Source organism: Apteryx mantelli, chromosome 3, assembly GCF_036417845.1.
Source record: "Apteryx mantelli isolate bAptMan1 chromosome 3, bAptMan1.hap1, whole genome shotgun sequence".
Lineage (NCBI taxonomy): Eukaryota > Metazoa > Chordata > Aves > Apterygiformes > Apterygidae > Apteryx > Apteryx mantelli.
Genome location: NC_089980.1, coordinates 34,857,589 through 34,870,944, shown reverse-complemented (window position 1 = coordinate 34,870,944; position 13,356 = coordinate 34,857,589). Strand labels below are relative to the sequence as shown.

General features: G+C 40.5%; 1 protein-coding gene across 1 annotated transcript; it reads left to right on the top strand.

Moving 5' to 3' along the window:
• Positions 1 to 372: 372 nt before the first annotated feature.
• Positions 373 to 10,176, top strand: LOC106490457 (RNA-binding protein with serine-rich domain 1-like). The gene is made up of 7 exons (XM_067293099.1): positions 373 to 429; positions 960 to 1,031; positions 1,269 to 1,406; positions 5,333 to 5,385; positions 6,018 to 6,101; positions 6,324 to 6,416; positions 7,982 to 10,176. Exons 2-7 carry the CDS (start codon positions 962 to 964, stop codon positions 8,030 to 8,032), a joined length of 489 nt encoding a protein of 162 aa, XP_067149200.1. The 5' UTR covers positions 373 to 429; positions 960 to 961; the 3' UTR covers positions 8,033 to 10,176.
• The last annotated feature ends 3,180 nt before the right edge of the window (positions 10,177 to 13,356 follow it).

Sequence of the window (13,356 nt, the reverse complement as noted above, 5' to 3'; positions counted from 1 at the left end):
GCGTTAGCGCTGGCGCCTGCTGCTCTGCGGGAGCTCAGGCACCCACCGCCTCGCTGCCGCCGGTTCTCGGCTCCCTAAACGCGACCTCCGTGGTGCCCGGCAGCGCACTGGGTCTGCGGGCACCGAGGTGAGGGCACAGGGCTGCCCGCGACAGCCCGGCGGGAGCACGCGTGGGACGAACGCCGGAGGAGGGAGCGGGGTACCCGGCTGGCTGCAGCCCCAGCTGTTGGGGCCGCAGCCGCCACACGGTAGCGCCAACCGCTGCCCAGCAGCCCCCCGGCAGGGGGGAGGGGGGAGGGGCGCGGCCGTTAACGGCCCTCCCCCCGCCCGAGTCCGTCCGGGTCGCGGCGGCGGAAGCGCCGGCGGCGGAAGCGCCCCCCCGAGAGCGCGAGCTCTTCCGGGTGGCCGGCGGCGGCGGCGGCGGCGGCGGTGAGTGCGAGTGCGAGTGCGAGTGCGAGTGCGGGTCGGGGGCCGCAGCGGGCGCGGGGGGCGGAGCTTCTCCGTCCGCCGGGAGGCGCAGGCGCAGGCGCAGCCCCGGCCGCGGAGCGGGAGCGGGGCCGGGCCCGGCGGGACCCCCGCGGTGCCCTCACGGTCTGTACAGCCCCAAGGGTTTGGCCTGTGATCAAGGAGTGGTCCTAAACGTGAGTCTGTGGTCAATTAATAGTCTTAAATGCAACTTCCGTGCCCAAAACCAACCAACCAAACAAAAAGCAGCTTTACTAACTTCACGTATAGAAAATCGCACAAATCCAGGGTTTTGGCCTCAGATCCCTGATCTATGAGGTGGAGAGCCTGAACCAGGGCTTCACTGTAGCGTGTAATGCGCTTTGTGAGAAATGGCCGTGGTGTTGGTCTTGCAAAGGTTCTCTGGTTTCCTCTGTCTCTGTGCCAGTCTTTTCTTTCTCCCCGCTAAGACTTTTGGAAATGAAGTTGTTGAACGTACTTTTGTCTCCTGCTAGGTATGGATAACAAGAAGGAGGAAAGAAGTAGGTCGCTATGTGCAACATCACAAGAAGAGCTGAAAGTCCGAGGTAGGTGTTTCTCTTTTGCAATGCTATGGTTTTATTTGTGCTATGCTTTACGTGAGTCAACATGTTTGAGTGTGACTTTTATCATTGTCACTGATGGTATTAGACCATGACACACTAGAAGAGATCAAAAAGCCTCCTCAAAAATAGGGGTTCATTGTGTTTAACTTGTATGAAAAGTCATCTTTGTAGACCATAGTTATTAGCATGCTTGTCACTGCTGCCTTGTGTTATCCTAAGGAAAAGAAAAAAGGAAACGAAAACGTAGCAGAAGCAGATCATCATCAATTTCATCCACATCATCTTCTAGTACTTCCACTACATCCACTTCTTCCTCTTCATCACGCTCGTCATTGAGGTCTTCTTCCAGTACCAGAGGTAAGCTGCCACTAGTGTACTTCAGTGTGTACAAATGGTGGTTACCTGTGTTGATGGCATTCTTAGAAACATTTACAGCTTATTTTAAATGTGGCTAAATTGCTACAAAATGATAATTACAAATACTGCATGTTCAGAGTGTTGTCATATAACCTTTGACAGTGTTAATGTACCTCCTTACACACTGTATGCCATGTTCCTGTGTTAATTTAAATGCCTTCAGAAATAAAAGCATTTTCTTTCATTCAAAGAAATGTTACTGTGTAAGAATATACCATATATATTTAAAGCTCTGTGTTTTTTAAATAAAATGAATACAGATCTTTTTCTACTTCACCTCTCTAGACCAGAGTTGAAGTTTTTGTTTGGTCTTACTTTGGTCTTGAAGTTTCAAATATTTAAATATAAGGACTTATGAAAGGTATATTAATACAAATGACTGAGTTCAATGGGAACAAATCCAAGTGTTGCAGGATTAAGACTTTTCATATTAAGCTCCTGCTTACTCAGAGGACTTGGAGTAACTTTGGTCTTTTAAAAAAGATACAATCTGGAAATAAGTGCAGGTTTTCTGTAGGGGTCCAACTCGTGACTTCAAGGGAAATGTAATGCTGATTATATCAAGACTGCATTATTTTAATGTTCTATTTTGAAATATTTTATATCATTGTAGGTAAAGTGAGAAAATTGCCCCTTTTGAATATGATGCATTAAGCTAAACACTGAAGTGTGTTTTTTCTTTTTACTGTGATTGGGAGGAAGATGGTATGAACCACAGTTCTCCTGACTAAAACTCTTTAGCTTCAGGGTCAGATGAAGTTTCACTCTCCCCTACTGGACCTCATATTTGTGATTATAAATTTGTTGCCATATATAACTAAGATTTTCTAATCTTTCTGTAATGCAAGGTTATAGATTGATTATTTCTTGGACGGTGCTTTGGGAATTACATATTTGCTAACATTATTAGCCCAATTAAACCACATTCACTTGTACACAACTCGGTAAAGCTGGAATATAGTAGAGAAGGAAGAAAAGGGAATACTTTTAATGCCATGGATTAACAAAGACTTAGTTCCACTTCTCTTGAAGCGGATTTACTGTCTATACGGAAATATTACTTGTTCTCATACTTCAGTGTCTGATTTGAAGTGTTTGACATTTATTATTTTCTGAAAATGTTCCTATTTGTGCACTTGTACATTACAAGTTCCTGTCTTTTTTAATTAATGTTATGCCATGTGATATGCTCTAAAATTTTTGGAAAAAAATTAAAATGTCATGTCAGGCACTGGCTATGTGAGGATTCTTGGTGTGCTTTCTTGTGCATTGTGTTCTTAGTTTTTGAGACTGTATCATTAGAAATATACTTTTTAATTCAGCAACATTTCTTTGTTATTTGTTTTCCGAAGTATATTTCTGAATGATTATTAAGAAAGTTATCAAGCAGTATCCAGAGGGTTAATGGCACGCAAAAGCAGACGGAGGGTTTTCTTAATGTATAAGCATGGCTGTTCAAGTGCTGCACTGATGATGAGCAATATAGAAGATCACTGTCATATGCTATGATTCTCTTACCCCGACAGTTACTATTTGAGAGTTTGCTTAGCCTTGTCAGCTCTGGCAGTTTTCTAGCATGAAAAATAGCATTTCTGTATTACATTCCAAAACCTTGTTTCTGATATTTTGATATGCCAACCTTGGACATCTTAGTAAAATTTTACATTTTGGCCTCCAACTAGACTAGGCTGAAAAAGCTGAAAAAAAGGCTGAAAAAAAACCCAAAATAAGTCATTCAGAATTTATCAGTCTTTTAGAAGGATGGCAAGAACTATGTATCTGGGGGAAAAAAATCATTCTGAATTAGGCGCAGGTTATCAGTTTGCGTGCTTGGAGATTTGCTAAAACTTCACAGACAAAAATCTTCCATTCACAAGGGAGAGCAGAAGATCTAGGAAAAAAAAAGTCCTACAAGGGCATATTTAAACAAGTCAATTTACTCAGTCTAGAAGAAAAGACATGAGGCAGTCAAGACAGATATGTATGTGCAGGTAGTGGCTGCTATGAAGTGTAAGAGTCTGCCTGTTACTTTCAGGACAAGAAAAAATGACCTTATATTGCAACAGGAAAAATCTGAATTACATTTAGAAAAAACACATCCTAGCAGCAAAATGCTGGAATAGATTGTCTAACCTGCAGTTAAAGACCTTGAATGATAGAAGTTGCCCAGGTCTGATAATGTTGGCTGTAACAGAAGTGCAGCTGACCTTCCTTGGGATAGCAGAATGGAGGTTTCTTCTGGCCTTGTTTTTTATATTTTTCTCTTTTCTTATTTAGAGACTGCAACTGCAACTCTGGCTGTAAAATACTGGGCAGTGTCTGAAAAAACTGAAAGGAGAGTGGGGGAAACTCTTCTGCTTTCTGAATGATATCCCCCACCCGCCTTCTCCAAACTTCCTGGTGATATAGGTTGTATGGAAAATCAAGCTGTCTAATTTGAATGCAGACAAGACATTTCTGGAAGAAAATATATTGGGATATGGAAACTTGGCTGTAGCCTAGTAAAGAGTTGGAGCAGAGAAGGGCATTTTCCTTGGAAGGGGGACAAGCAGGCAGATCAGATGCCAGAATGCGGAGAGGTAGGGTGTCTGAGTACAGAAACTGAGAACCAGTGAGAAGGCAAGATGGGGAGGGATGATGACTCAAAACAAGTGAGCAGAAGGAAAAGTTGGCTGGGCCAGGAAGTCAACAGTTGGGAGCAGGATGGAAACTAACTGCAGCAGAAGTCTAGAGGAGTTGGTCTATGGTTTGTGATCATAAGGACTGTGGCTAGGATCATGGCAGATAAAAACTGAGGCTGGAGGAGATGTGGGTGAAGGAATCAAGCTAGGTGAATGGGCAGAAGTGTCTGTGTTCATCATAGTGTACCACTTGGCAGAGCCTGGAAGGAAAACCAGTGTTCTTGAATGTGCCCCTTTTCCTGATGTTGGCAAATACTTGTAAAAACCCTCTGGTGAGGTATATGCTCCCCTTTGGGCACTTAGTCCAGTCTGTTTCTACCAGGAGACTGAACAGGGTGATAGAATTACGATTCTCATCGTTTCTTTTGACATACTTGTGCTGCATTTGTTGTTAGGAGGCCAAAAGAAGCCTCCTTGCTTGTGCAGCCTTACCTTAGACTTTTCTAACTTTTGAGTCTAGCTGTGCTCCTGTATATTATGTAATGTCTTATCTTTTGCTTGGAATTTATCGTGAAGAAACTGCAGAGCTTGAAGGCAGTCTGTTGGAAGACTAGAAATTGTTTCTCAGTCTCTCTAGGCTTACAGTCCCATACTCAAAGACAGTGCTTCAGAATCAACTTCCTCATGTACCAGTGATAGTGTAAGATGTAAAATGTATGATCAGCTTATAGAATTTTTGGGTTTCTGCTCTACAAAGTTTACACCTTGGAGTTGAAAAGTGAGCTAAGTAAGTATGAAAAAGACTTTTTCATCACCTTAAACAGTGATAATGTTTTCAGTGGCTTGTCAGCCCCTACAATACGTTTTAGTGACTCCTCTCTGAGTTTGGATCCCTGGTTATAACACACTAATGTAAGATGTCATATTGGAGAGATTTGTAATCTGTAAAGCATAGCTACAAAAAGAGAAATTCTGTCTCTAATAATATGATATATTGATATAAGTAATCACAGAGCAAATCGTGTATTTTCAGTGTCCATATTAGACCAGTAAGTGGCAGTAAGTTAATGTGTTGCATTTCTCAGGATTAATTTCAGCCAGTGTTTTATATATTCATCTGAATTAAAGCATTTTCTTCTTACTTCATATAGAATCTTTCTTATGTTTTATGTTCTAGATGCTTTATATGTAAAACCAAATCTCTCTTTCAGAATACTAAAATTACAGGATTTTTTTTAATTTTAGATTCTCCTAAATCCAAATCAAAGAAGAGGAAAAAAGAAAAACACAATAAAAAGGTAAATGTTTGCTGAGAGAAATAAGTAGTTAACTGAACAGAAAATAGATCTTCATAACCTTAAATCTCATGTAAGATTTAATGCTTTTGTCTGTTGCTATGGACATGTGAAGCAGGCTTCTGGAACAATAGCAGATCAACTGATAGATAATTATGGATATACTTGACTGTATGTTAGAACAGAAATAATTTAAGATTCCTTTTGCCAGTCTGTAGATTTGTTTCAGCTAGAATTTAGAGCAGTCTTCAAAGAAAAGAGAAACCTGATCTTCATATTTTAGACAGTTTCTTCTGACAGAAATTCTATATAGTCAGTGAAAGAGAGTAATAGGCTCTCACTGTTTTAATTTTTTTTGATTTCTATAGGACCTTCTGTTCTGGGATTTTACATATTTGGAGTACATTAGAAGAAGAGAGAGAATCAGGGATCATACCATTTTCATTTCTCCAGGTTCTAAGGGTTGCTAACCTTGCTGCACTACTTTCTCTGTACTTCTGTGTATGTGTTCAGCAGTGGTAAGGGCAAGCAGTAGGGGCTGTCTGACTAGCCAGGGCGGTGAAAGGCTACTTGTGGGTTATTTTTATTCCCTTTTGCAACTGTAAACAGTTGAAATATATATCTTATACTTGTAGAAGAGGAAAAAAGAGAACAAAATGAAGAAAAAGAAAGAAAAGAAGAAAAAGAGAGAGAAAGCAGGACCTGTCCAGCTTTCCAAGGTATGCTTGTGTGCATCTAACATCCCATTATATTCCTCATCTACACAGTCTGTCCTGTCATAAAAATGTCTGTAACAACATCAATTTTGTCATCAACAAATGAAAACAATTTTTATTTTTTGGAGAGTTAGACAATAATCTTTTCTATAACTATCACTAAGATTTGTAACATTTCAAAATAAAGCAAAGCTTATTTTCTTCTAATGTGTGATTTCATTTTAGTTCTTTAAAAACAAAAAGAAGAATGAAAACTACAGCATGATAACAGGAAAGAAAATTAAGATGAAAATAAAGAAGTCTAAGAAGGATAAAGAGGTAATGGTTGAAAATAGTCTGTATGTCCCAAAGGACAATCATCTCTTTTTTTTTTTTCTTTTTTTTTTCCTCATATTTGTCTTTTTCAGAAGAATAGATCTTATATTTAAGAGTTTTAAGTTGATTGTAGCTTTTAATGTGGCTATGGTGCCATCTGAGAAATCTAAAATCATTCTTTTGGGCATATATTTTGTGATATGTGAGTGGGCTTGGAATACTCAGGCAGGAATAGATAACCAAAGGATGCCTGTGTAGATACTCAGAATTAGTTTGTCGTGCTTAGCTAATTTGTGGCTTTTCCCATTGATTAACTTGCATCATTTTTACTTGTCCTCCCCTCTTTCCAGTCTCTTGTGATCAGATGTGGTAACTGCCGCTTTCGTCTATTTTTGTCTATGAGTGTGAGACTAGCCATTATTTAGAGAGGAAGAGAAAAAGATGATAGTGTTAGAACCACATGCTCACGCATTCTCTCAAAGCAGTCAAATTTTTTGCTGAGGTCCTCGGGGAACTGGATATCATGAATAGCATTTTGTGCTATTGGTATGGGTGTTTAGACTCAGTGCATAAATAATAGGTAGGCTCTTTTCAGCAGTTTCCACACCTTATAGTGATCTACAAGAGTGTGTCTGATCCTCGTCAGTATATGTAAAGTGTTACTTTGGTGAGGTATCCAGTTTGGATTCTGATTCAGCCATAATAATTCATTCTGTGGTTGCCAAAATACACCTGAGCATTCTAAGTTAAATTTAATCAAAGCTATTTTCAGTGGCATTAAAGTCTGTGTTAAATTATGCTGAATCTGACTTGTTAGCCTTGTCCCAGTAACCTCTTTGTTATAATCTTTCGATGTCAAAGATGTTGTCCCTTTTTTGCTTGGGTTAGGTGGCCATGGTCATGAATGTGCTGAATTGAACATCATCTGTTATTCACAATATTTTAAGATGCAATAGTTGTTTTATAAATTGTGACTTTAAAACACTGGAACCAAGTGTTTTGACTGTTTGGGGCATTTTTTATGGTGCTTCTTTGCATCTTATATGATGCCTAATGGGGTATCTTTAGAAGAGGCCTCAATTCATGGTTCCTTTCTATTATTTGACAAGCTGCTGCTCATGCATCGAAAACCTGATGTTTCCCAGAACACAAGACTTGCTGTGTGTACAGTGTAAGGAAAGGGATGAAAAAGGTGGCAGACCAGAGAAAGTTGACTCAGACACCAGAGAATTGCATCTATTCTGCTTGCGAGCTCCCTCCTGAGCAGGCTGTGAGCTACATGTTGACAACCCAATGGAGCTCTGCAGGGAGCCACTTAGAAATATCATGAAATAGTGACAGTGACAGCTTGTCTCCTACAGCATCTCTTCTGAGTGTCTGTTGCCTTGCACTTGCTCCAGACATGCACACATGTCTAGTAGCTAGTAATATCCAGCCGTTTGAATGTGGTAGCATTTGTTGTACAGCTTGCTGAGTTGTGAAAACCCACACAGAAAGCAGGCTTATGCAGCCTTGGCCCCTTGAGTACAGGTCTTTTGAACCCCTACCTCTACTTTTGTGCTCTGCAGAGAGACCGGAATCGTGCAGAGCTCCTTGAGTTTCTGAACTCTGCCTTATGATGGAAAGAGTGCTGACCAAGGACTTGCTGACCAAGCCAACAATCATCATGCCTAGCAAAACCCTACAGGGAAACTCAGGGAAAAGGGCACCAAGTTGGACAAGACCAGACTCTCCTGCTATGAAGACAATCAGGATGTCCTTTTTAATGACTGAATGAAGAGTAACTGATAACTTGTTAATGAAGATCCATGTCCTCCTTTTGAGATCCTAAGGTAATAGCCAGGCTGTGATGTTTTAAAAGAGCCTAAGCATGTGTCATTGACAATGGTAAGAAATGATACACTGAGGTCCTATAATGTAATTTGTACCCAACTGCATGCAGAATGCACTCTTAATTTCAAATATCTTAATGTTTCTAGTAGCTTAAATGAAACAGAGTATTTGTAAATGTTTATTTGAAAGATGAGACATTTCTATATGTATATTTTTTTTCCCCGGTAGTGGTTTTACTTGTCCTAAAGAGCAAGCTGACCTTTGTAAATAGAATATACTTTTGCATAAATGATTTTTTGAGAGTTCATTCATTAATACATTATTTTCTTTTGGAGTTTAAGATATAATCCTTCTCTGGACAGTTTATTACTCTCTATCACTAGAAAGTGTAACAGTAAAATATTCTGGAGTAATAAAGGTAGCTGAATATTTGTATCCCAAAATAGAAGCAGGAAAGGTGTTTGGTTTTGTTTGCTTATCTGGATCAGCTGTTCAAAGTCAGCATGCACTCACAATATATAGTTTGCTACCACATCTGCAGTTGCAGATATCAAGGCTAAAAACCTTGGAGATCTGGCCTGCCTTTCTGATCCTGTGAGCTGTGTTTCAAATCTTCCTCTGTCTGAGGAGCCTCAAAACATACCACATATCTTAGTCCAGAAGAAAGAGAAAGAGCCATAAGAATGATCCAGAGGCAGGCAGTGACAGTAACCTTCCAGATGTGTTGCTAGTCCACTGTGAGACGAGACTGGTCTGGATATGCAGCTGGACCCCAATATAACATGAGTGTGCGGGTTAGCTTCAATAGTTTGCTCACTGCTTGCTCACTCTTGAATTTTGATTACCCAACAGGCACCTGCGCTGAGTATGTGACATAGTCCCAGTGTGGGAATTCTGCTTGAATTGCTTGTGTAGCAAGTGCTCCTCAAGAACTACAGTTTAGGTACACCTTAAAAAAGGAGTAAAGGATAACTGACAAGAACATGAGGTGTACAGTGGTCAGTGTGGGGGATTTGTTAAAGAGCAAACAAAAAGAAAACTCTTTGTATCTGTGTCTACCTGAGTGCTCTGCGTAAATCTCATTGTTCAAGGGATAATTTTTAAACTACTTGATGTGTGAAACCTTCTGAAGATGCCAAAAGCCTGTCTTTTCTATAGTTTTTGTTGTGAAACATTTTTGTAATTGTTGCAGAGATGTAACTCTTTAGAGACTACAACCAGGATTCCAAAGAGCAGGTGCCTATGTCCTTGATTCATGAAAAGACATAGGTAAAAACTGGCGTTTCCTTGACTTTTATAACCTTGTGATGGAAACATTTTTTTGGAAGCACTCTTCTGAAATGTCAGTAGGGAAAAACAAAAAAGCCCCAAGCTCCTTCTTTGCTTCATGGGATCATGCTTTGGTTCATGCTGCTTTGGTATCTTGTATCTAGAGATGCCAAAACGTCTTGCCCAGATAAGCAGCTCTTATCTCTTGACTTCTCTTAACAAGCTTAATTCCAAACACACTCTTATAAGATACCAACATCCTTGCCATTCCATAGGTTACGTTATATGTAAAACTAGTATTATTTTCTGGACAAAGGAGAAGAAAATGCAGCAAGATGGAAGCTAGTCCAGAAGCAAATAGGAAGTGGGAAATCCAGAAATCTCACTTTATGAAGAACTTCATTGGTTAGAAGGTTCAAACTTAATTGAAATAATCTGCTTTTTGCTGTCTTATTCAGAATTGGTCTGGCTTGTGAAATCTTGTAAAAACTCCTTCAGTATTGGGCTAGTAGGGAAAAGGCAAAGGACCTTTAGTAACCTTTAGTAGCATGATGTGGTTTGTTCTTTTTTTAGTTTAGGTTTTTGGTAATTGCCAACTCTGACTGTACAAAAATGAGTCAGACCTCTTAAGAAAAAAAAAAAAGAACTTGAGAAACTTTTATTTGCTGTTTTGAAGCAGAGGAATTTTATCTGTTTGATTTTGATGTTCTGAGTATGCCCTCGTCATAGTATTTGTATTGAAGTATTTCTGTGTTAGGATTTATTTTTAAGCTAGCATTTCTGTTAGAAAACCAAGCTTTGTAACTTCTGTTGCTCTGATTTGGTTTTATTCTTTCCTGCCCAATAAGGTATGAGTGCTGACTGAAACTTCCCTGTGGTTGTTGCTTTTATAAAACTCCTTTTCTTTCCCACCTTTCTCCATGTGGATTTTGGGTGTCTAAAGAGGGTGTTGCCTCCTTCCTTCCCCCGTTCTTCACCAGAAGCACGGAGATCACAGGGGGCTGCTGTGCATGCAGCTTAGTGGGACTATAGTATCTGAGATTGCTGCTTGGAGCTGGCCAACAGGTACCAGCGTCACTAGCAGGGATAGGCCCATACAGCCAGAAGAACTGTACATGCCTTGTCTGCTCAGGAAAGAATTTCACTTGGGTTGCCTTTTAACTAAAGAATAGCTTCTTAATACTGCTTTAAGTTACTGTTGCAGCTGTTAGAGCCTGAAGCAGATGTGAAGATGACTGTAAGGTAAGAGAGATAGAGGACTCTGAAATACAGCTCTAGAAATGTACATGAGGGAACCATGTAGCAGCACAGGATGTCAACGTGATATGCAAATTGGAGATAGGCCTGTGTGTATATGTATGTGTGTGTATATGTGTGTATGTATATATGTATTTTTTAAACAACAAAAATTCCAGAAACAGAAGTCAGTGTTGAAAAGAAAGATATATTCTGTGAGCTGCTGCTGCCATGACCTTCTTCCTTGACTCCTTTCTTTATAAGTATTCTCTCCCATTATCAACAAGATGTGCCGCAAGCAACAGAACTGATAAAACTTGGTCCCTTGGGATTTGTGCCCTTTGCTCCCTAAGCCCTTGCTACCACACTAGCCCTGCCTCCCACTTGCGCTGTAGTTAGGCAGGCACACATGTATAATGGCTGTTTTGCTACGGTGGGAATGCTCATTTGGACCTCCTGAATCTAGTTGCTAATTGTCATGAAACAAGAAAGGAACCTGATATTTTTTTTAAAGATCTCTCCACCTTAACGTGGTACAAATTAGTAGTGGGCTTAAAAGTTATTGGGGGGGACAGAACACAGTTATGTAACTTTCTTTTCTTTGGGAAAACAGGCTAAACCCCAAACATTAAAGAATGTTTGATGTAAGTAATGAAGTGATTCAGCCCGTTCTTGTGGGCAATGCAGTACTTTGTTACTCTTCTGCTTCCTTTATGATTTGCCTGAACTTGACTCCCTTGCCTGTGCAAAAATGTACAAGAGATCAAAATGACAAAATACTAATAAAATACCATTTTCTCTTGGAGGTACTTGCCTCCATTGAACTAGGATGTATCATCCTGCAGCGCTGAGTGGGGCCTGCATTTTTGCCATCTGTTCAAAACCGAGTACAGTTAAACTTGGAGAAGTTGTGCTGTTTTGATGTTCTTGTACAGTTCATGTTGCAGGAGTATATGAGCTTCCCAGTCATCCACCTAATGACTCCATCTGCAGCAGGGAAAACTTGACTGATTTCTATATCCAGGGGAAAACCCAACGGCAACGAGCCTGACGTAACTTGTGTGAGGCCACCTAGAAGGCCTGCTGAACCAGCTCTGGAGAGGTGCAGATGGGGGCCCTGGCCGCTGGATGGCGCTCTGATGCTTACTGTACGTGTTAAACGTACTCCTCCTGCTCCTGCTGGGTGTATTTTCAAAATTCTTGCTCAGCTCTCAGTGTTGGGAACTCCACTCTTATTTGGGCACTCTATGAAATGGCTGAGTTTTAAGTAGTAGTGGGTTGTCCTGAAAGTATATGAGATCCTGGACACACCTGAATATCCTGCTGTCTGATGCTCATTTATATTTGAAGCTGTAGGATGATGAGCTTTTGAAGAGCTGCTCCTTAATTAAAAATATCGGTAAACACCCAGCTGTATATATCCATATCTGGACAAAATGAGTTGTCAACATTTGTTTTCAGGAGAGATTGTTATTTACTTGGCTGTTGAGAACTGGGTGTGTTTTATTTTTTGTTTGTTGTTTTTTTTCCTGTTTGATTCTGGTCTTGTGAATCACAATTTAAGAAGAAGTGTGCAACTTCCTGACTTTTCTGTGGCGGAGAACAGGGCATGGTGCTGATGGCTCTAAGGAAGCATGTTTTCGGTCTTTTTAAGCAGTGTGAAGAACATTAATTTCCAGTCTGATAAATGTACATTAATTGCAGAGGTACAGTGCTTAAGAAGACAACTGTTCTGATATCATGCCAACTACTGGTTCTACCTTCCAATAAGGTATTAAACACTACAACTAATATCAGTTGTGTTCATTTTGCTCTTCGTTCGTGAGCTATTCTCTAGGTGGCAGTGATGTGGAAGAACGGCAGTGTGAGCCAGGCACTGTGCAAGAGTGAGGAATCTGTATGCATGAGGAAAGGCCAGGTTAGAAAGTTGCTGGCTTTTTTCTGGTTAATCACTGCTTTAAAATGTCCCGGCAGATGGCACTGCTGTCCAGATAGACTGTCAGGGAAAACTTGTTTTTTCCTTTGGACATTGGCTTTGCACTTTCTTATTCTGAAATCCTATGAAGGGTTCAAAACCTGAAAAGACCTAATTATGTGTTGTTTACAGGGCACACTTTACTGCTGGCCTATTAATTTAACCTCATGTGTGCTCATTTCCCTTTTTTGGCTGTGCTGGGAACAGACAATAGCCTCTCATGCCACATCTTGTGTACAGAGGCAGAGGAGAGCATTTAATTTCAAAGCAGTTGAACGACACAGGAGCAATCAGCTGAGCGCTAGTAGGGACCTGGAAGGACCAGCTGTTCTCCTTGCACTGCCCTTACCTGGGACTGCTGAGTTCTTTAGAAACTAAACTGTGATCTTCTCCATCTGTTAAATAATTTCAGAGCTCCAGTGCCAGAATATAAAAACCTGAGGAGTATTTCACTGTCACTGCATCATACCACATCTGGTTATTTAAACTATCTTCAGTCTAAATCAGGTGGAATCTATTGCTTTAGGCAACCTTACACTTCTGAGGATGAGTACTTTGGAAAAGGTACTGTATATGGACCTCGACCTGATGGAGGCCTCCAAGAACATGGCATAATGGTCACTAAATTGT

Excerpts from the sequence above, each read along its gene's own strand:
- LOC106490457 (XM_067293099.1), top strand. The coding sequence starts at position 962 with ATGGATAACAAGAAGGAGGAAAGAAGTAGGTCGCTATGTGCAACATCA. Across the intron at positions 1,407-5,332 it reads GTCTTCTTCCAGTACCAGAG|ATTCTCCTAAATCCAAATCA; the intron begins GTAAGCTGCCAC and ends TTTTAATTTTAG. Across the intron at positions 5,386-6,017 it reads AAGAAAAACACAATAAAAAG|AAGAGGAAAAAAGAGAACAA; the intron begins GTAAATGTTTGC and ends TTATACTTGTAG.